The sequence below is a fragment of the Metopolophium dirhodum genome, chromosome 1 (assembly GCF_019925205.1).
Source record: "Metopolophium dirhodum isolate CAU chromosome 1, ASM1992520v1, whole genome shotgun sequence".
In the NCBI taxonomy this organism is placed as follows: domain Eukaryota; kingdom Metazoa; phylum Arthropoda; class Insecta; order Hemiptera; family Aphididae; genus Metopolophium; species Metopolophium dirhodum.
Genome location: NC_083560.1, coordinates 62,520,391 through 62,544,186, shown reverse-complemented (window position 1 = coordinate 62,544,186; position 23,796 = coordinate 62,520,391). Strand labels below are relative to the sequence as shown.

Here is a 23,796-nt window from a genome sequence, read left to right as displayed (position 1 = left end):
TACATCCTTTGATTCGTTCCATTTTTTTTAATTTGTGTACTTCCACTGAAACATTTGGTAGAATAGTTACTTCTTTCGTCATTGCTACTTTTAATTGAAACATTTCTACTGATTCTGACTCAGTTTCCACTCGTACATAATGGCTTTTTTGATTTATTTCTACACATTTTAGCTAGGTATCCTAATTCATTACAAACTTACATTTATATGTTTTATACTTACTATTACTAAACGTATGATTACTTAAACCGCCTATTAAACATTTTTCTTGACCTGATACTTTACTGTTTTCTGAAAAGTCTGTTGGTGTCTTCTTATTTAATGTTTGCCCATCTTCTGATGATCATATTTTTGTTTTTACATCCTTTGATTCGTTCCATTTTATTTAATTTGTGTACTTCCAGTGAAACATTTGGTTGAATAGTTACTTCTTTCGTCATTGCTACTTTTAATTGAATCATTTCTACTGATTCTGACTCAGTTTCCACTTGTACATAATGACTTTTTTGATTTATTTCTACACATTTTAGCTAGGTGTCCTAATTCATTACAAACTTACATTTATAAGTTTTATACTTACAATTACTAAACGTATGATTACTTTAACCGCATATAAAACATTTTTCTTGACCTGATCCTCTACTGTTATCTGAAAAGTCTGTTGGTGTCTTCTTAATTGTTGTTTGCCCATCTTCTGATGATCATACTTTTGTTTTTACATCCTTTGATTCGTTCCATTTTTTTTTCATTTTTTGTGTACTTCCAATGAAACATTTGGTTGAATAGTTACTTCTTTCGTCATTGCTACTTTTAATTGAAACATTTCTACTGATTCTGACTCAGTTTACACTTGTACATAATGGCTTTTTTTATTTATTTCTACACATTTTAGCTAGGTGTCCTAATTCATTACAAACTAACATTTATAAGTTTTATACTTACAATTACTAAACGTATGATTACTTAAACCGCATGTAAAACATTTTTCTCGACCTGATCCTTTACTGTTATCTGAAAAGTCTGTCGGTTTCTTCTTATTTGTTGTTTGCCCATCTTCTGATGATCATACTTTTGTTTTTACATCCTTTGATTCGTTCCATTTTTTTTTAATTTGTGTACTTCCACTGAAACATTTGGTTGAATATTTACTTCTTTCGTCATTGCTTCTTTTAATTGAAACATTTCTACTGATTCTGACTCAGTTTCCACTCGCAGATAATGGATTTTTTGATTTATTTCTACACATTTTAGCTAGGTGTCCTAATTCATTACAAACTTACATTTATAAGTTTTATACTTACAATTACTAAACGTATGATTACTTAAACCGCCTGTAAAACATTTTTCTTGACCTGATCCATTACTGTTTGAACACAAAATCCATAAACCTCAAAACATTTTACCCGTTTTTGAACACAAAGTTCATAACCATCAAAACATTTTACCCGGTTTTAAACACAAAACCCATAAACCTCAAAACATTATACCCGGGTTTGAACACAAAACCCATAACCCTCAATACATTATACCCGGTTTTGAACGCAAACCCCATAACCTGCAAAACATTATACCTGGTTTTGAACTTAATACCCAAAAAAATTTTACCCGGTTTTAAACACAAAACCCATAACCCTCAAAATATTACCCGGTTTTTAACGCGAAACCCTAAAACATTTTACCCGGTATATCAAAACCGGGTAAAATGTTTTAGGGTATTAAGTTCAAAACCAGGTATAATGGTTTGCAGGTTATAGGTTTTTCGTTCAAAACCGTGTATAATGTATGGAGGGTTATGGGTTTTGTGTTCCCATAAACCTCAAAACATTTTACCCGGTTTTGAACACAAAACCCATAACCCTCAAAATATTATACCGGTTTTGAACACAAAACTTGAACCCCTAAACATACTACCCGGTTTTGAACGCAAATCCCGAACCCCAAAACATTTTACTCGGTTTTGAACACAAAACCCGTAAACCTCAAAACATTATACATGGTTTTGAACACAAAACCCATAACCCTCAAAACTTTATATCCGGTTTTGAACGCGAACCCCGAACCCCTAAACATACTACCCGGTTTTGAACGCAAAACCTTAACCTCAAAACATATTACCCGGTTTTGAACACAAAACCCATAACCCTCACAAAAATCCAGGTAAAATGTAAACCTATGTCTAAATGAAATATATATCTTGGTGATTATTATTTGTGTACAATGATTAAGCTGTATGTCATGATAATTGGAATATTAAATCGCAAATATAGGATTATTGAATAAATGCATGAAATACATGAATAAATAAAATGAGTCATAATTATGTTGCGTTTGTGATGATAATTTTGTTTTAATGTCAATCATGAGTACCTTTAATTATTAATGATTATTATTAATGTTTTAAACCAAATCAATCTCAAAAGTTTTTGAAAAAAGTTGTATAAAAATGCTACAGATTTTTCTAATAATGTAGTTCCTTCTGTTGCATAAAAATCAACTGGAAGTAAATCATATTCAATATGTGAAGATCATGATGCGATCAATGGTAAGTAATTTTAACCTAATGACTATAACCGGTTATATTATTTTGAGATAAATAGGATTTGCGTTCAAAGCCGGGTAGAGTATTTTGCAGGTTATGGGTTTTGCGTTCAAAACCAGGTATAATGTTTTGAGGGTAATGGGTTTTGCGTTCAAAACCGGGTAAAATATTTTGGGGTTAAGGTTTTGAGTTCAAAACCGGGTAGTAAGTTTAGGGGTTAGGGTTTCGTGTTCAAAACCGGGTAATATTTTGATGGTTATGGGTTTTGTGTTCAAAACCGGGTAAAATGTTTTGAGGTTTATGGGAACACAAAACCCATAACCCTCCATACATTATACCCGATTTTGAACGTAAAACCTATAACCTGCAAAACATTATACCTGGTTTTGAACTTAATACCCAAAAACATTTTACCCGGTTTTGAACACAAAACCCATAACCCTCAAAATATTATACCCGGTTTTGAACGCCAAACCCGAACCCCTAAACATACTACCCGGTATTGAACGCAAATCCCATAAACCTCAAAACATTTTACCCGATTTTGAACACAAAACCTATAACCATCAAAATATTACCCGGTTTTGAACACGAAACCCGAACCCCTAAACATACTACCCGGTTTTGATCGCAAAACCTTAACCCCAAAACATTTTACTCGGTTTTGAACACAAAACCCATAACCCTCAAAATATTATACCGGTTTTGAACACAAAACTTGAACCCCTTTGTGTTCAAAACCGGGTAAAATGTTTTGAGGTTTATGGGAACACAAAACCCATAACCCTCCATACATTATACCCGATTTTGAACGTAAAACCTATAACCTGCAAAACATTATACCTGGTTTTGAACTTAATACCCAAAAACATTATACCCGGTTTTGAACACAAAACCCATAACCCTCAATACATTATTCCCGGTTTTGAACGCAAACCCCATAACCTGCAAAACATTATACCTGGTTTTGAACTTAATACCCAAAAACATTTTACCCGGTTTTGAACACAAAACCCATAACCCTCAAAATATTACCCGGTTTTGAACACGAAACCGAACCCCTAAACATACTACCCGGTTTTGAACTCAAAACCTTAACCCCAAAATATTTTACCCGGTTTTGAACGCAAAACCCATTACCCTCAAAACATTATACCTGGTTTTGAACGCAAAACCCATAACCTGCAAAATACTCTACCCGGCTTTGAACGCAAAACCTATTAATCTCAAAATAATATAACCGGTTATAGTCATTAGGTTAAAATTACTTACCATTGATCGCATCATAATCTTCACATATTGAATATGATTTTCTTCCAGTTGATTTTTATGCAACACAAGGAACTACATTATTAGAAAAATCTGTAGCATTATTATACAACTTTTTTCAAAAACTTTTGAGATTGATTTGGTTTAAAACATTAATAATTAAAGGTACTCATGATTGACATTAAAACAAAATTATCATCACAAACGCAACATAATTATGACTCATTTTATTTATTCATGTATTTCATGCATTTATTCAATAATCCTATATTTGCGATTTAATATTCCAATTATCATGACATACAGCTTAAACATTGTACACAAATAATAATCACCAAGATATATATTTCATTTAGACATAGGTTTAAATTTTACCTGGATTTTTGCGAGGACTCATAAAACGACTAATATTTTCTAGGATTAACTTTTTTTTTAAGTTATCAACTCCTGATGTAAGTTTACTTTTGAAAGATAATGTGCCTTTAGCCCCTGACATTATATATTTTGATTTCATAACAGATTAGGTTATTATGAAATTTAGTTTTAGGTATATTGAATATTACAGTCAAATAAAATAATAATACATTTAATTTTTTTTTGGAGAGGGATACCAACAGTTTTTAATTTTAAACTGTTTTATTTGCTATTTCTTATTTTTAACACGAAACCTGAAATCATTTTACCCGGTTTAAACGCAAAACCCGTAACCAAAAAATATTACCCGGTTTTTAACGCAAAACCCGAAAACATTTTACCCGGTTTTGAGCGCGAAACCCATTACCTGCAAAACATTTTACCCGGTTTTAAACGCAAAACCAATTACCCTCAAAATATTATAGTAGGTTTTGAACTTAAAACCCGAACCCCAAAACATACTACCCGGTTTTGAATGCAAAACCAATAACCCTCAAAACCTTATACCTGGTGTTGAAGGCAAAACCCGAAAACATTTTACCCGGTTTTGAACCCAAAACCCATAACCTGCATAACATCACACCCGGTTTTGAACGCAAATCCCATAACCCTCAAAATATTATACCCGGTTTTGAACTATAAGAAGTTGAACTTTAGAAACTTTTCAATCGATTGTACTCTCTCTAACAATTCCTGCATAACATTACACCCGGTTTTGAACGCAAATCCCATAACCCTCAAAATATTATACCCGGTTTTGAACTATAAGAAGTTGAACTTTAGAAACTTTTCAATCGATTGTACTCTCTCTAACAATTCATAGTTATTATTTCTCATTGTGGTTGTAACATGTTTCAGCCCTGCTTTGATAAACATAATATTACCATATGGATTAAATAATAGAATAATCATTTTTTATTTGCCAACCAACCTATGTTAAATACAAAATTAAAATAGCATATTTATTGGCAGAAATAAATTTCGTTTATAAATGCATGAACAATGAACATTGAACATATTTTCCGTTTACAGCCGCAGCGGTAATTAACCCTCAGGTTCGACCGAAAGTCGCTTCATGCTGTTGTTTATGACCGGCACAGCGGATTTTTTGGCATAGTGTCGGTGTAATTTAAAACGATGTATTTTGATCGAATCGGACAACCGGATGATTTTTACCACTGGGGTTATAATTCTGTAAGAAACCGGACAGCAGTCGAGCAGTCTGTTCCCATTCCAGCCTATTCACCATTTAATAATTGTACCTATTTATTAGATCATAGTCCAATCAGTATGCCCAAGCACGGATTTACACAATTTCCTATAGGCATGCCTTGCAAGACCTTGAAGGTTATAACAGAAATTAATATTGTACCAAATAATATTATAATAATGTATATATAACACAATAAACATATTACATTATAATACAGCATTAATCAAAACTAAAAACCATATTATTGTATTTCTTTGGGTTTTCCTAATTTGTACGTCGCGGCATCGTCTATATTTTAATATGATAACATCGATTGCTGTTGACAACAATAATATTGTTGGCTGTAGGTACATGAAAACACAGTAATGTAATATTGAATTTAAGAAATTAGATATTATTGGTGAAATTTAGAAATTCATAATTTTAATTCAAATATAGGTACATTTTTTATACATACAGGCTTTTTTTTATTCAATCAAAATTTTTTTAAACATCTTAGCTATTTTTATTGAAATTTCGTATTGTATAAAAAATCTATTAGTAATAAAAAAATATTTACACCAAACATTCATGAGCTTATAGTTCCATAACTCGACATATTATTATACTCCTACAATTATAAAGTAAATAAAAGGGATTTTATTTGCAAATGTTTGCAAATTATTTGCAAAATAATGGTATATACTTGAAACCGCTAGCTTCATATAGGGAGGGCTGCATGAAGTTGGCCTCCCTTGTCTTATTTTTCTTATACCGGTTAGGGAATTTATTTGCAAATTCTAAAAACCAATTTGCAAATATTTGCAAAATGATAACATATCTTTCAAATAAATTGGTCACGGTGGGGGGGCCAATTTCACGCACATGCACAATTTAGTGCGTTTTTATCTTTAATATGTTATATCAACTGTTATCATAATAAGTTATAACAGTTAGTTTATGTAATCTTGTACCTATATCATTTTATTGAAAGAAAAATTTGAAAATTAAAAATGTTTATAAATTACTCAAACCGTGTCAAATATTTTTAATATGTCATCATTTATATAAATTTATAAAATCAACATTTTGTTTTACAATCAAATATTAAATCGTTGTTTCTTTTGGTAAGAGGACGTTATTACCCATAAAAATAGTTAAAAAAAATTAATAAAAGTCAAAATTGTCTTATGCCTATATTATATATAACTCAAAATGAATTATAATATTTCTAAAACTCAATGGTTGCATAAACAATTTTGTGAAAATGTCGTGCATCTACGGTTATTTTTTTTAGGGTTACAATATAATAAAATAACAAAATAATATAACAAAATTGATTTTTTCTTAAATTGGTTTCGGTTAAAACATAACACAATTATGGCATTACGTTTACTACAAATATATTTATTAAAAATACAAATCGTTGGCTAGAACAGCTAGTATTATAAGCTAGTAGTATAATATAAAATATCCTAGGCTACTGGCAGACAAACCGTCTCCGCTTAGAATTATTTTTCGTATAATCACTATAATCGTATAATCAAATTTAACACCATCGATTATAGTGACTTGTAACCTACTGTACAGCAGATCGACACACACTTACCAGCTTTTTTTATATGCAGTTGAAGTTAAAATTTTGGCGAACTTCATAATCAGTCAGAAATTAATAAAAAATGTAATTGTAAAGCTAACATTAGACATTTTAATACAAGATACCTAACAAATTTTCTGCCTTCATAAAATAAAAAAGTTTGCCGGACAGAATTATTAATTTTTTTAAGAGCGTTTGATTTAAAAAATGTCACGATATGTTATTCTTGGTGGTTTCTAATGATTAAATTTGAATATTTATACATGAATGCTGGGATGACACACCATCTCCGCTCAGAATTTTTTTTTCATATGCTATGATTTATTATTAAATTCAAATCCAACACATTATTTGTTACTTATAATAATAGTAATGCACAAAGCTTGTTATTAAAATAATAGACAAAATACCTGGTTTATTACAATAATTTAAGTATTATTAATAACGATTTTTTTCATAATAACCGTTAATACCTACTAAATATAATTTTAATAAAATATATAAATACAGATTTCTTAATGTAATAGTAAGCAATACACATTAGTATTTAGTATCTACATGACCATCATAGACATTATAATATATACCTACAACACAAAATTAAAAAGTAAAAATAATATATTTTGTTCATAATAATTAAATCATAATTAAATTTAAAAAAATATAATACATTATTACTGATAGGTTTTTCTATTCAATCTTCTGTGCTGAAGAAAATTTCCCCTAAGAGATGATTCATTTTAATGTAACTTTTGGATTTCATCATTAAGAGACACACTGCTTTGTAATTCTTTTAATACAACTTCTTGTCTATTCCATTGTCTAGGATTTATATCGTATTCCTATGAATACAAAATATAGTTTTTAGCTATTAAAAATATTATGCTGGTATACTCTTAAAATAAACATACCATAACATATGTTTTTCCGTTCAATGAAGATAGATATTGGATTATCGTATTAATATTTGAGGTCTTGTGTACACCAATAAGTGAAACTCTACGAACCATTGTTGGTATCTAAAAAATATCATTGTGATAATTACAATAAATTCGGTTAGCTATTTGAATAATTATTTTTATTAAGTATTAGTATTAGTATCATAATATTTTCTACTCACTTTGTTTAATAAAACATAGTTAGGCAATGCAAATACATTTTTAGATGGAATCATATCAACTTTACCAAAATCAATTAAAGTACATTTGACCATATTTGTATTGTCAGAATCTGGCTTCAAGACTCTACCTCTATAAATCCCTCTATAAATCTCAGAATATACTGCCACATATTCACGAGTCTTTGCGACTATTGGTGTGTAATGTTCAACTATAAAAATAAATGTTAGCATATACTATGCGCATCAAAACAAGTTCAGTTTAATATTTACAAGAAGTTTATATACTAAATACAACAACAATTAATAACAGTAACATTTTTATTTTACAATAAAATATCTAAAATATGGTTCATAACCAATTTAAAGTATAAACTAAGTTAAACCAGTTGGAAATAATGTTTACGTAAAACATTACACAGAAACTTATCTAAAATTTGTCAATATCAAAAAGTGAGAGTGTGTGAGCCCACCATTACACTTTGGGCAATTAAAACTTCTTTCCTAAGTATTTGAGCCCGTGAAAATTTAAGTGAATTAGGGAGAGAGTAAGAAAAGTCAACACAATAAAAACAAACGTACACGCCGCCACCGCCGGGCATGACTTGCAAATTAAATAAATAAACAAACGTGTCATTTCATTTTTCTACCCACACCTCAAGAAAGAAGCTTTACTCCAAAAATTATCACAAATAAGCAAAATATTAAGTACTGTTTTTAAACCATTAGTTTTAGTTTTAATTGTTATAGCCCCTGATATTATGCACACCCTTTCTACTTAAGTGTTAGTTTACTAAATTACTTGAATCACTCGTGTGAGGTTAGGTTGGAAATTTGCATTGGAAATTTGCTTATCACAAATTTTTTTTTAGTTTTAGAAACAATATATTTTACTGAAAATTGAACCTTACAGTTTTCTTCTTTTAGTTGGTCCAACACAGTTTTAAATTCTTCATATAATTTTATATTTCTTACAAAAATATTATTGACATTATTTCCATATAGAAATTCAACGTGATCACCACTTAGCCAGTTATTTGAAACCCTGTTTGAACCTGAAAATGTAAATACATATTTTATTAATAATTTTGAATACACTATAAACAATGAACATAATATATTTAGATAATTGAGAATTCCAAACAAATTTTAGATTCTGAGCGAAGCGATTTTTTTTTTTGTGTCTTTCATCACCTTTTAGGACAGTAAAAGTGCTTGGATTTTCTTCAACAGTAACTTTTTTGATAGGAAAGTGAATCTAGTTGGTCCTTTAGGAGGTCAAAAGTAAAAATTTCTCAGTAGTTTTCAAACGCGACGTGAAAAACAAAAGAAAAATTAAGGAAAAACAGGAATTTTTACGCAAAATCTGTATTCGAGAAAATTGATTTTGGTTTTTGTTGCAACTCTAAAACAAATGACAAATGTAGGTACATGAAAATTTGACTGATATTAGCATTTTCTATACACCATAACATTTTCCAAATATTTTGACTTATTTTGAGCTGTTTACAGACTTTTTAGTTTTTTTTTTTATAAATATCAATATAATTTTACCTGTTGAGTAAAAAAGCTTGAAAATTTAATAGAAGGCTCCTAGGTTATTGTTTCAAAGGCAGATGAAAAAAATTAAAAATCCTTAGTCACAGTTTTTATTTATAAGCATTTCAAGTTCAAATTTTGACAAAATACTGAAAAATCACGAAAATTAGCAAATTATTTTGAGTCGAGAATTCATAAAAATTTTTCTTTTTAAATCTAAGATTAGAAAATTTAATATAAGATTACTCATAAGTTTGTCTACCTTTATCAAAAAAAAAATATCTACAAGAAACTTAAATTAAATTTTTATGAGCGTCTGAAATTTATATTTTTACAACATTTGATATTCACTTGATTACTCATGTAACAATTTTCTTATTTTATTGTAATTAAAAAACAAATGACTGTAGATACTTGAAAATTTCACTGAATGTTTATATTAGCATTTTCTATACACCATAATATTTTGAAAATATTTTGACTCTTTTTGAGCAGTTTACGGAAATTGTCAGTTTTCAATTTTTTTAGTTTTATTTTCTATAAATATCGATAAAATTTTATTTGTAGGGTAAAAAAGCGTGAAAATTTAATATAAGGCTCCTGATATATTGTTCTAATAGCAGTTGAAAAATATTAAAAATACATAGGCACAATTTTTTTATAAGCATTTAAAGTTCAAATTTTGACAACATTTATTAAATTTATAATTTATTAATTATTTTGTAGTTAAAAATGTATAAAATATTTAACTTTTATGGCTAAGGATTTAAAATTTAAAACAAGGCTCCGCATAAATAGGTTATACAAAAATTACTTTATTCACAATAATATCATCATATATACTTGGTAATATCATAGGCTGACTGACCGTTTTCGCTCAGAATCGTTTTTTTTATACAATGATATTATATCATTGAATTCAAATTTAACACCATCCATTACATTGATACACTTATAACCTACTGTACAGCAGAGCGACATCCACTTATCCACCTTTTTTTATCTTTTAAGTTGCTGTTAATCAGCAAATTTTTGGGATAGAAAAAGTTTATTCATTAGTTGTTTGATAAAAATAGGGATATTTGAAATCGATAATAATGAGTTATTTTACCATTTGTCATTTTAGAATCTATTATCATACTACTATTGCCTGGTGTAGTATTATTTTTAGAACATATGTTAAGGTTAAAATCTTCAGAATGAGTACAAAAAACGGTATCGCCAGTTCTCAATTCAATATTTGATATGACTTCTAGTTCTGGTGTGTTTGTTAGCACTGTCTCGTTTTCAGTAATGTTTTGTGGTATTTGAATAGATTCTTCTACAAATCAAAATATTATTATGAATTATTGAAGTATATTTTATCTATTAGTACAGGCGTTTGATTTGATTCATAAAGTGATAAAAATTGTAAAACATATTATTTTTTATTCAACAAATAAAATAAAAGATAGATACTAGATAATATTACCAGTTTGTGTTGCTGTATGTTTCATTAAATATTTAGAATTAATATATGATCCACTTTCTACATCTTTTAATTTCACATTTTCTAGACAATTTTTATAGTTTTCATTGAACTCCTAAAAAGAATAATATATATATATACACTTAAATAACATTTTATTTTAAAATTATAATGAACATAAATATAATATTTATAATAGTGTATGTAAAATTCTATTTGAACTAAAAATATTTGTTTCTTATCAGTATCAAATAATAATAATAAAATTGTATTGCATTAGTCGATGTTATCGCGATAGATTATTAACATTATTGCTACATTTAACAAATTGAATATATAGTATTTTCTTATTAGATGATTAATTATAATTATAAAATTAAAGTATACATTACGTACAATCATAAATGGCTTTCCAACGTAACAAAATGTTTCAAACATATCTTTAATTTGTTTAGTTGTTTGAATATCTTTTAAATCACTGAGTCCTATTTTAACAGCCATTCCAGGCTGAAATTGTATAAATAAAAATAAATAGATAAATAAATATAGGTTAGACTATACATGTATAAATAATAATTGTATTTGTATTATTAACTGAAAAACAGATTTTACTCAAATTGGGGTAATATGGATAAAAACCATAGAAAACTTGATCTTAACAAAACATAAATCATTAAAAATGAAAAAATAAATGAAAAGTATACGAAAAAATACCTTCTTCAATTCATCAGCCAATTCATAAATAACATTTGATGGAACTGTTTCAATGTTTCCAAAATCAATGTAGAAGACATCATAACAACCTTTATTATTTTTTAATATTTTTGCTCTATAATATAAACCATCACTTTCAGATGAAAAAACTTTGACCATGTCTCCCACAACTGGATTATACTTTAGTACTTTATCTAGTAATAAAAAAAATACATATATAAATTAATTGTTTTGTAGTTTATGACATAAAATAATTGTGAATATCAAAATAAGGTACTTATTGGTTATCCCCAACTACCTATTATTGCTATATGAAAACTATACTAGTTAGTAAGGCTTCAATTTTGATTATCAAATATGGTGTTTTAAGGTTATACTCAAAATATTTAATCACAATTGATTGATTTTCTTTAACTGTATGCATTTTACCAATACTTGACTAAGACAGAAAAAGATGCTATGAAGGTATTTCAAGATATAGAATTTTGGAATATGTAAAAAATCGATGCAGCGATAAATTATCATCATGTTCAGGTGAACTCTTTGAATATTAAAATATAAAATTTGTGGTTAGTAAAACACCAATTGTCAATATTACAAGTCTTAGATGGTTAAAATATGAGTCTGAAAAAAATGAAAAAGTAACAAAAATAATATAACAATAAAACTCAACTATTTTGAATTTACAAATTTCTCAAGTTTTTTTTAACGATTTGAACAGTAAGAAATATAAATTTAGTTTTACCTGTACTCTCATTAGTGTATCGTACAGTATCATAATCAACAAAAGTGTAACTGCCATTGTTACATTTTATAGCTTTTCCAACATACAAACAAGTAAAATCTTCAAAATAAGTCAACATGCAATAATCCTCATTTTTTAATGGCACATTGTTCAGTTTTTCTTCGCTAATGAAGCTACCTCTCCTGAAAGTTCTAGATACATATAAGCTGTAAATATAAACTGTTCTATCAAAATATTGATGGAAGAAAATATATTTACCTTGATTCGTTATTATCATGACCATTGGTTATATTATTTTTTACACTTATAATTTTCGAATCATTAGCAGAGTTAATGCTAAAACAAATTTAAAAATAAATAAATTAAGGAAACTTTTAATTTCAATAGAGGCATAATGTAAACTGAAAATGAGTTATAAGCCCAAGGACCTTTAGAGCAGTGATGCCTAATTATCTTTTATTCATTGGGCAAAATTCATAAAATTTTAGCTTTGATCACCAATTATAAACATTTATAAAATACATAGAATATATTATTTATACATTATTTAAGCCTAAAATGGCCGCAGGTTTTATTGCTGTAAACCATGAAGAAGATATGGACTGGTCACGTATACCAGGCGCGGATCCAGAGGGTGGGCCGGGTGGGCCCGGGCCCACCCAAAATTTTCAAGAACAATAATTTTAATTTTCAATATTGGCATTCAAGTTGTTATTTTAGAATTTTGACTATAAGTTTTAAAATTGATTTTATTAAATATATTATATATGTATTAATCGTGCATGGGGAGTATAACAAAACTACATTATATCTAGGTACCATTTATAATAAGTTATTATTAATAATGTGTAATTGCCCGTGTGATTAACCTGATTTTATCTAAATATCGATTGTCGTCGATATATATTTTTTTTTTTTAACTATTATTATATTTATAACTAAATGAAAATTATTCTTTATTAAATCTTAATTTTACTGCATTATCTTATGTGGTTAAATTTACGGGCCCGCCCAAAAAAATATTCCTGGATCCGCACCTGACGTATACCCAAATACCGGTCAAAAAGAGTATAAAACTATGCGATAGTAACACACTCTAGTGAAGAACATATAGAAGTTAGTAATATTATTTATATTAATTGATTCTTGAATTATATATTGTGCAGCTTGGAAATCGTAATGCATTACTCCAAGCTTCCCAGAATAAATACTATAAATATTTAATATTTTTAATATTTTGCTATTTTTTATTGCTACAAATCCAACATTTTAGTTAGACTTGTTAGCAAGTACTTTTGAGTCTTGTTCAATCTATGTATGATGAATGATGATGTAATATTATAATTTATTCACGATTATAACCAGTGATGTAGTCGTAATTTTTTTACTGAGTATACGTTTTAATGTGCTTGATATGTAAACGTGGGGGGCTTCTCCCCCCCCCCCCCCAACCACTATATATACTACGCTATTACTAATGATATATTTATAATTACATACACTTTACTACTACCTTACCGCAATTGAGTCTCTAAAGTTTACAATCATACTCCTAAAATATATGATTATACATTTAAATTGTTTATGATTACCTATGTTAATTTCTTAACCCCCTATCCCCACTTCTTTTTAAGTCAAAAAACCTAAATATTTATTAATATTTATAGTCTTAAATGTATACTCGGTAGTATATAAATTAGGTATCACAACTTTAAATGATTAAAAATAAATGAAAACATCATTTTTTGTAGATCAATTGTTATATTTATGTAATTATTGTGTGACACAGTGTAGGTACATAAAATAATATTTTTTGACAAAATTATTTTCAGTAATGCATGTGACCGTGAATCTCGGCGTCGGCTATCGTTATAGATAAGCTTATAATTTTAGACGTATGATATATATATATATATAATAAATATAGATCCATACAATGAAGTTAAAAATAGATGTGTAAAATGTAAAAATAATAATAGTTCCTAATGAACACGATCACAAGGAAATATGTTTGGTATTATTGGTTATTCGTTAATACTATTTATATTATTGATTTATAGCTATACAGTATACCCGTATACCTGCGTATCACAAATTATATTATAAGTATACGCATCAACCAAAAACTGGAGAAGTCGTTATACGCCGTATACCCGCGTATACGCCCCACTACACCACTGATTATAACTAAATATGCATTTTTGATGAAAACCACTAGGCACTGACACTATCGCATGATTTCGGTAACATAACAATTACTGACTTAATCTCTACCACCCGCCTACCATATCGTGACCAGTCCATAACTTTTTAGTTCATGCTGTAAACCTTTACAACAATTAGGACATATTATATGCAAATTATAAAAAAAAACTAAAGTTATCAATGAAAGTACCTGTAGATCATTACTTTAATTATTTTATAAAGAATACAATGAATTAGGGGCTCTATTAAAATTAATGAGATAAGACGTCTAGAAAATATACAATTTTAAATTTGTATAAAGTACTAAAAGAGTGGAATTCAAATAAAGATTTCTATACTATACAATTTTAACTATTGCTAACAACAATAAAATATACATTCACTAAATAATATTAAAGTTAATAACTTACTCTTTTTTTGATTCTAATAACTGTTTTTCTTTAACACAATTTTCCAACTTTGTATCATTACAGTTAACACCAACAAGAACAGCACCTTCGTGTAGATTCTAAGAATAAATAGATAATTATAACAATTATAATAAAATATACAACAAATAATACAAAAAAAAAAATTAATTAGTATAAATAATATTAGCTATAAGTTATAACTCAATATTTACACTCTCTGACAGAAGGGGTTTTATAGAAAATGTTGTTTTCTTTGGAATAAAATCTTTGAATGTGACTGGTAAAGCCTAGAATACAATAGTTGTTAACATTAAGTGAATAATTACATTTGGGAGTTTAAATTGTAAATAACTTTTACTTACTAATGGTTCATACATAAAATAATATGGAAGTACAAACAGATTTTCTAATTTGGTTTCATAAACATTCCCATAATCAATTAGTTGAATTATGGTATTGTCAGTTAGAAATTCATTGAAACTAATTAGTTTCCCTCTGAACCTTGATAAACACAGAACATGTGTATAATATAATTAAAGTACATTATTCTTAATTATATACTAAAAAAATTACCATTTTCCTTCAATTTCAACAGCTACTATTTTTAATCCTTCAAAATGTGTAACTTTATCAAATAAGCTACTCTGCAATGAAATTGATTGCATGTCTTTCTTTCGCTTTTCCATTTTATGATAGGTTGAAACAAAACATACATTTTTAAAATTACTTGGTTGCAAATAAACCTGTTAAAATAAAATTAATATTATAATCTTCAATATTAAAAAAAAAAAATGATTATCACTGGTAGGTAGTAGATATGATTTTATTGATATTCAGTTCAGTATTAGGCATGTATGTGATATTTTTTTCATACTATGTATCATTGTTTTTATATTTATCTAATGTTTAACATATTTATATACAGGCACAGACTGATGAAAAATGGCACAGGATGGTACATAATATGATGGTAAATATGAAAAAGGTTAGGACTTATTAAAACAAATGTAGCAAATGATTTTGGTCACAATCTTATTTTGGTGCATTATTAAGCACTTTATATAACTGTTTGTGGGTTTCGGAATTAATTATTTCATAAACGTTACATTAATAATAAAGTAAATATAGAATAAATATCTCTTTAAACTGAATAACCTACTTCCCTATCGGTTCCTTTAAATGTATTCTTTATGATTATTATAGTTATTTTAGAAATAATAGATCTATGATTTTATCAGAAAACATGGACTAAGGTATAATTGTAATGGACTACCATAATATGTTGAAATTCATTTTTTTTATTTAAAGAATCATAGAGAATGACAAGCTGAAAGAATCAGGATATTCACCATACACAGGTTTAACAGTATGCATTATTTTAATAATTGCACGTTAATAGTTAATGTATGTTATAAATCATTGTTTTTAAAATAAAGAAGATATAATTGTAACACTAGATAGTTATATTATTTCAAAACTGTGCAGAGTATGATAACAGAATTGTTGTTTCCAAACTACCAACGCCAGCCACTGGAATATGATACTTAACAAAAGTAATTAAAAATAACAACAAATACAGGGACCCACTAGTTTTGCATGTTTGCATCATCATCGTTGTGCCGAATTATCTGACAAATGTAACTTATAACTTCCACTTTTACAAATACATGCGCAAATGTATATTTATTTAAAAAAAGGGCAACCAAATATTTAGTACTGTCTATTGGCGTTTGACAGAGCTTTTGGTGTATTTGGAAAAAATATTAATATATTAAAGAAAAAGTTTAAAATATTTGTAATTATTGTATTTAATGTTTGTTATATAAGGAAATATATGAAATATGGTTCTTCAATAAATGTTGGGGCCAACTGCATGGGCACCCATTGCACTTGTGTAAACCAAAGACTGCAGGCCATCACCGTTAAAAAATTATAATAAGCATGTAGGTTTGCTATGAACTATTTGGAACAATCCTTGTACAATGATAATAGTGATTACACAAAAGTAAAAATTAATAATAAATACCTAATATCAATACACTCCATATTATCAAACATTCAAAAGTAAAAATCACAACTATTTAATTTACCTCGGTCCACGTGTTCAAAGGCAAGAACTCCAAAACTTGTGTGGACGTAAGAGGACACAAAGCCATTATTATGTACGTGTGTCGTGTATACTAACTAAAATAAAAATAATGATATTTTTTACAAAGAAGTTCGCAATAATCGTACGGTTCGATCAATTTTTCAAAATCAAAATATTACTAAAGACGCGGCTAATCAAACACAACATTTCAAAAAAAAAATTAAAAAGCATTGTGCCTTATCGTAATATTGTTGGAATCACGAACGCGAATTTGCTGCAGTCGTTTGAAATATGATAAGGATTATCGGACATCGGTACAACGAACCGGGCGCCTTAACGGACCTGTAACTTATTGGCTACTGCCTACTTGACCTGTTATAGTATAGTATGAAGTATAGGTCTGATTTTTGTTCTGTAACTTTTACAAGAAATATCATAATATCATATTATTATTATAACGAAATTAAATATGGTATAACTTAATCTGATTGTACACTACGCGATTCGAACGCGCTCTCCGCGCTTTAAAAACGTCACGATTTTAAAACGCGAACGCACATTCCTTACACATTAGAAGCGTGTTGACGCGTTCGTCGGCGTTTTAAAATCGCTCTGTGCTTTCACACTGGACACTTTGTGTGCATTTTTCAAAAATAAAAAGCGCGCTAAATGTTATTTGAACCATTCAATTCTTTGTACTTTGTTGTATACTAGGTTATAGTACTGCTGTTGCCTGTTACCATCCATCGTGTATGACGTCTGCTGTTCAATTCATAATATTATACTTATTTCTTACTCGTTGTATTTTGTTTCGTCTATTTTTTTTATTTTAATATGGACGTATTAGATGATATTGAAGCCGCATGCGTAATTTATGCATTATACGAGGAACATGAACTCAGCAAGAAACAGCAACGAGACAAAATTAAAAGAAAACATTGGGTCCAAACAAGGTGATAGGTAATTAGCGTGCGGGAAAAGGAAATGCTTAAAGTAGGTAACTAAAATATTATATATTACCTATATTAAATATTGTATACCTAAAATATTATGTACCTATATATTATATTTGTATTATTTTATGTTTAACTTATTAGTTTATTCATATTAATTCTTATTTATATAATATTTTACGGTTTTAGTGAAGCAACTAAATTCTATGATTTATTTTTTAAACATTATTATTTGTATATGGAATTATAAATATTATAAATATATTATGTTTAATTTGTTTTTATTTTGAAGTATTTATCTAAATAATTTTTATGATTTTTATTATCATATTTTAATATATAAATGTAGTTAAAAAATAAAAAATGCTCAATTTTATTCATTTTGACGGTTTCTTTGTAATCTTCAAAGTTTATGAAACATGTTTTAAACTTTTAACCATCTTTGTCCAACTTACAAGTTTGACATTTTTGTCATGGTATAGTTTACTTTCTGTATATTTTTTATTTAATAATAATTATATATTATTGTGTAATAACTTGATATATACCATAAATGATTACTTACCTATACTGCATATTTCCTCTTCATTCGACATATCAACAATAAACTGTTCAGTGTCAAACATTTTTTAGAGATTGTTGTTTAGTTAGTAAGTTAGTTATAATTTGTCCGGTGGTTACTACAAACTGCTACAGGTTGAAAGGACAAATTATGAATGAATGTAAATAAACGCAAATCGATCGCGGCGTCCGAATCGCCTGTGTTTTATTAAAAGTAGAAATGTATTGGAAAAATATTGTTTAATTTTAGCTGCAAATCGCAACCGAACGCTCAAAATTAAACATGAGCGTTCAAACGAAACCGAACGCGCGTCTTATTTACGTGTGTGAATTAGCCCATATAAAAGTAGGTACATGTTTAATTTTGAACGGTTAATGCGACGTTCGAATCGCCTAGTGTGCAATCCACTTTATTTGTTAACCTCGGTTATCAATAATGTATAAACTTTTAGAATTAATATTTTCGCATATTAACGTTAAATTATTAAAGAATGAATAAGTTACCCACAGATACTTTAACAGTTTAAAGTTTAACCATAGACCTATTAACGAAGTTGTTGAATATGATATCATATTATATGATAATACTATAATAGTGGTATATCTTGTAAAATGAATTCATATATATATATATATATATATATATATATACATATTTATTCCAATTATTAGCCATTGTAATTTACATAAAAAAAGTTTTGGTAATTTGATACTTAATAATATTTAGGACAATAATAACTGTATAAATGATAAATAATATTTCCTACAATATTGTTGTCGTATACCGTAGATAAATGTGGCAACATAATAGAATATTATGATCAGTCAAAGCAGTGTAATATTTTACCATATATTTTAGCACATATATTATTTGTGACTGTGGACTGTGTATTTTACTCGTTTGCAGTTGTAGCGTAAACTCGCTGGATGATGACAAGATAGGATGGGTGGTTAAATACTCAAATGCAAACTGGTTGAAATTTTGACTGTATTTTGCCGGGTATTAATACTTGCAGAGAAACGTGGCAACAAATTACAAGATAAAGTGAATTAGACTAACTAGATCAACGAATGTTGCTGGCCGTTGAAAATATACGATTGCTCGAATATTTTCTAAGTCCAAAAATGTTAATTCTATAAGAGGTCTGACGTGGAGGTGCTCGTCCTAACTACCTATGTGGAATCACGTCTGAAAAACAGCCGTTTCAGGTCTCTACTATATAGTGTATATATACATATACTCGCCTTCCACCGTGGTCTTTGAGGTAGTATTAAATTATAATAAATGATTTAGTTCGGTGGTGTAGCCGTGTAGGTATTAAATATTTCTTATCATCGGCACCGTCATGTGGTATAGAAGACTAATTATTTTAGATGTCAAAAACTACTAGTTTTAAAAACTGGAAAATTGTTGTATTTTAAAGACGTTTTCATACAAAGATTTTAATATTTACAAAGAAAATCTAAAACTTTTTTGTTTATAAATGGTTGGATTAATATTCTCAAAAAAATATACGTATAGGTACTTCCAGAAATCCGAATTTCTAATTTTGAAAAAATATTTGAACTTTGCTTCTTAGTTTGAGTCAGAAACAATACCTATGTAAAAACATATAAATCCGGACTAACCCATGATAAACCACATATAAATCATTTTATATTAATGCATTATTTTTATTGTCAATAATAATTTTAAAATTTTGTTTGAAAATATAAGTAATGCGATACTTACCTACTAAGTAATATTTACTTGTAATAGGTAATTTGTAATAATAATTGTTTATAAAAATAAAAACAATCAATATTGACTAGGTAACTTCTTTTTAATTTTTCGTTAAACTTTTACATCAAATAATAGTAGGTATAATTTTATAATATACAATAAATATCATTCTGAAATTCTTTTTTTGCACTGCACAAAGTAAACACACTAAAAAAACCCTGGCCCACCTTGAACCATAAATGGTTGCCATGGGTCTTTAATAATAATAATATAATAAACAAAGTTTGAGTCATAAAGAGTTGCTATATTTAACGGGCAACGAAGTGCACGGGATCAGCTAGTAATATATAATTTATATTTTATAATAATATATTTAGCAATCATAAGACAGTTGTTTTTGATTTTTGGTGGATAATAAATATTGTGTAAAAATACTGAATATAAAAAATTAATCGGGGGCTCCAAAATGTTGTCCATGGGCGGCAAAATCTTAAATTCTGCTGTATAATAATTAATAGGTTATTAATAGAGCCTGCAGGGGGGGGGGGGTTCTCATGTTGTGCTTTAGGTTTCAGCACTCCCAAACATCTTACCCTAGTTGCGACCATATCATAAGCATTAGGAGTTTAGAATATTACACCCGTTACACCCGAATATGTCTCTCCGTCTTACATAAGTACAACATGGCAGAAACTGTTTTGCGTGGGAAAGAACCGAGAACGCTATAGCTATAACTAAGAAACGAAATTTTCCCCACATAAAAAGGAGAACATTGGCTGTGCAATATTGTTTTTATTTTTTCGTTATCGAAACTTCAAAAAAAGTTATTTAAGTTTGAAAAACACAAATAATAATGGATTTTGAAACAATAAGAACTTTTTTCGTATAAGTGCTATCAAAAAAATAAAAATTATATTGTACAGCCAAATTTCTCTTTTATATCTGGTGAAAATTTCGTTTCTTAGTTATGACTGTAACCTTCTCGGTTCTTTCCCCGCGCCAAAACGTTTTTGCTATACCGTACGTGTGTAAGACGGAGACAACATATGCGGGTGCGACGTCCTCATAATGTCGTAAGCACACACGTTTTTAAAAAAACACAGTACCCATCGAACTATTTGCACATTAAATTATAATTTATAATAAACATTGCAATTTACTACTAAGTACTTACCCTCTATAGACTATATAGTAGTGCATCGCTGGGTTATGTCATTTTAGTCAGTATACTGCAGACCACTATTATATATAATATAATACAAGTAATACGCATATATAGGTACAACATAATATAATACCTAAATATCCATTACAATAACCACTAGACACAAGTATATATTACAAATATATTATTGCATTATTTATGTATTATATGATCACGGAAGTTACTGAAAGAAATGAACGAAAATTAACACATATGCCTATGATGTATCTACCTACTATTAGATACAGGGTCGGCGGATTCGTTAGGCAAGCTACCGAGAAAATGTCGGTGGGCCGCTTAAAGTTTGGGCCGGTCGTGTGAGTGTGAGTGAAAATAAATTCATGTTTAAAATACGATTGGCTCATAATAATTATAGACATAATTTTGGGCCTTTGAATATGTAAATGGACCGCTTAGAAGTGAAAATCTCGATGTGCCGATACACACTAATCCGGCGCTCATTAGGTATATAGTATAATAATATGTAGGCACGTATATAGTCACTGTAGTACTGTATTATATTCGTACAGGTATTAGCTAGTGTAAACTTTTAGTACCTACGACCTACCTATCTACCTAATTTACAAATATCGTTTTATAGGTACTGTCTTTGCGTCTTCGCGTTATAATATATTTTAACAATATTAATAAGATGTTGACCTACATATTTTGTTTATTCATTGTTAATTTTTTTAGTAAATATCATCTAAGAACTGTATATATAATTACCCGGGGAATGGGAATATATTAATTCAACCTGCGGCAGATAGTAATAATTATCAAACTATTTTTCTTATGTGTTACCAATAATTGTAAGCAAAAGTAACTACTCTAAAATAACTGGTTCAATCTATTAGGTATCAGCTTTAAATCGTGAAGTTCGGTCGAGTATTTTTCTCTGTCAACACACAATGCGTTTTATATACCCTATATTGTAGATATACTATTACCCAGGACTTTTATTCTAATACTATTACGCGTTTATGACCTATCTGGGATCCCAAATAATATATGTGAACAACTTGGTGCCCATTGATCAAAAGCTGTGGATTTGCATATGCGTCATTTAGATATAATTCTACCAATAATATCTGTATTAGTCTACTATATATTACATTATTACCTAGCTATTATCATAGACTCATAGTTGGGCAAGTTAATAAAAATAATAACCGTGGCAAGTTCAGTTAATTCAATTAAATTTCCTTCAGTTGAAAGTTGAAAGTTAACAAAGAAAATATTTAACTCAATAAGTTTAAAGTGAGATGGAGGGAAAATAAAATTAATTCTTTTTAAAGCTACAATAATATTCATAAAGTCCCCTAGCATTTTGAGTTACATAAACATTTACCAAGACGTTTAACACTAGTCACTGTGCAAACATATAACATTAAATTGTTATAACATTAAAATTATTGTTATTTTACTAGTTATTTTTACCATAAACTTATAGGTTAGATCTAAACAATTAAATTTAATATTAATAATTTCAGCTGAACCGCCAAATAAATAATAGTATTATTACCTATACAAAAATATTCACATGTTAATTTATTGTTGTTGCCAGTCGTTAAAAATACTAACATCAAAAAAGTTAATGAAGATAGTTATTAGTTATTACCTACCTACTTATTTGAGAGGATATTATTATAGGTAGCCAGGTAAGTATATTAGGTAGTATAAGTTTTGCTGTATTATCAAAGTTAGACTTGTTATATTTTATAATACCTTCATAAAACCTTTATGTACACTGTACAATGATATTATGTCACTGAATTCAGGCGCGGATCTAGAAATTAAAAAATGAGGGGAGGGGCTAAATGAAGAAATTTACGATTATCAATCACTCCTAAATGTAAATAAGCATTATAATGAAATATGTTTTAAGCATAGTATTACTTATCTATCTACTTAGTCTATCATCTTTACTTTGGTTAATAAACTGAAAATTAATGTAATCTTTAAATATTTTAGGTATCTAAGGCTAGGGGAGGGGGGATTCAGCCTATCGCGGGTCTGTTTGAATTCAAATTTAACACGTTCTATAGAAATGTAAT

The 23,796-nt window shown here is 28.3% G+C and overlaps 1 protein-coding gene across 3 annotated transcripts; it reads right to left on the bottom strand.

Annotated features, from left to right (window-relative positions):
- Nucleotides 1-6,672: 6,672 nt before the first annotated feature.
- Nucleotides 6,673-17,591, bottom strand: LOC132935918 (uncharacterized). 3 transcript variants are annotated; one of them, XR_009663363.1, is made up of 16 exons: nt 17,300-17,579; nt 15,783-15,952; nt 15,572-15,710; nt 15,422-15,496; nt 15,210-15,307; nt 12,853-12,930; nt 12,595-12,785; nt 11,850-12,043; nt 11,532-11,642; nt 11,139-11,250; nt 10,779-10,988; nt 9,040-9,183; nt 8,132-8,340; nt 7,923-8,030; nt 7,682-7,853; nt 6,673-7,598 (listed from the first exon to the last, which is right to left on the bottom strand). XR_009663363.1 is itself a non-coding variant. In XM_061002563.1 (15 exons), the coding sequence occupies exons 1-15, from the start codon at nt 17,363-17,365 to the stop codon at nt 7,752-7,754; spliced, it is 2,007 nt and encodes a 668-aa protein (XP_060858546.1). In that variant the 5' UTR covers nt 17,366-17,579; the 3' UTR covers nt 7,612-7,751. The 3 variants fall into 3 exon arrangements, 2 of the variants coding, with proteins under 2 accessions (XP_060858546.1, XP_060858547.1); XM_061002563.1 differs by lacking the exon at nt 6,673-7,598 and having other exon boundaries at nt 7,612-7,853; XM_061002564.1 differs by lacking the exons at nt 6,673-7,598; nt 7,682-7,853; nt 7,923-8,030 and having other exon boundaries at nt 8,210-8,340; nt 8,931-9,183; nt 17,300-17,591.
- Between the last annotated feature and the right edge of the window lie 6,205 nt (nt 17,592-23,796).

Bases quoted from the DNA above. Each gene is read 5' to 3' on its own strand.
- LOC132935918 (XM_061002563.1), bottom strand. From the start codon at position 17,365: ATGGCTTTGTGTCCTCTTACGTCCACACAAGTTTTGGAGTTCTTGCCT. The intron at 15,308-15,421 runs GTAAATATTGAG...ATTTATTCTTAG, and splicing joins AACCCCTTCTGTCAGAGAGT to AATCTACACGAAGGTGCTGT. The intron at 9,184-10,778 runs GTAAAATAACTC...TTACATTTTCAG, and splicing joins AGATTCTAAAATGACAAATG to GTTCAAACAGGGTTTCAAAT.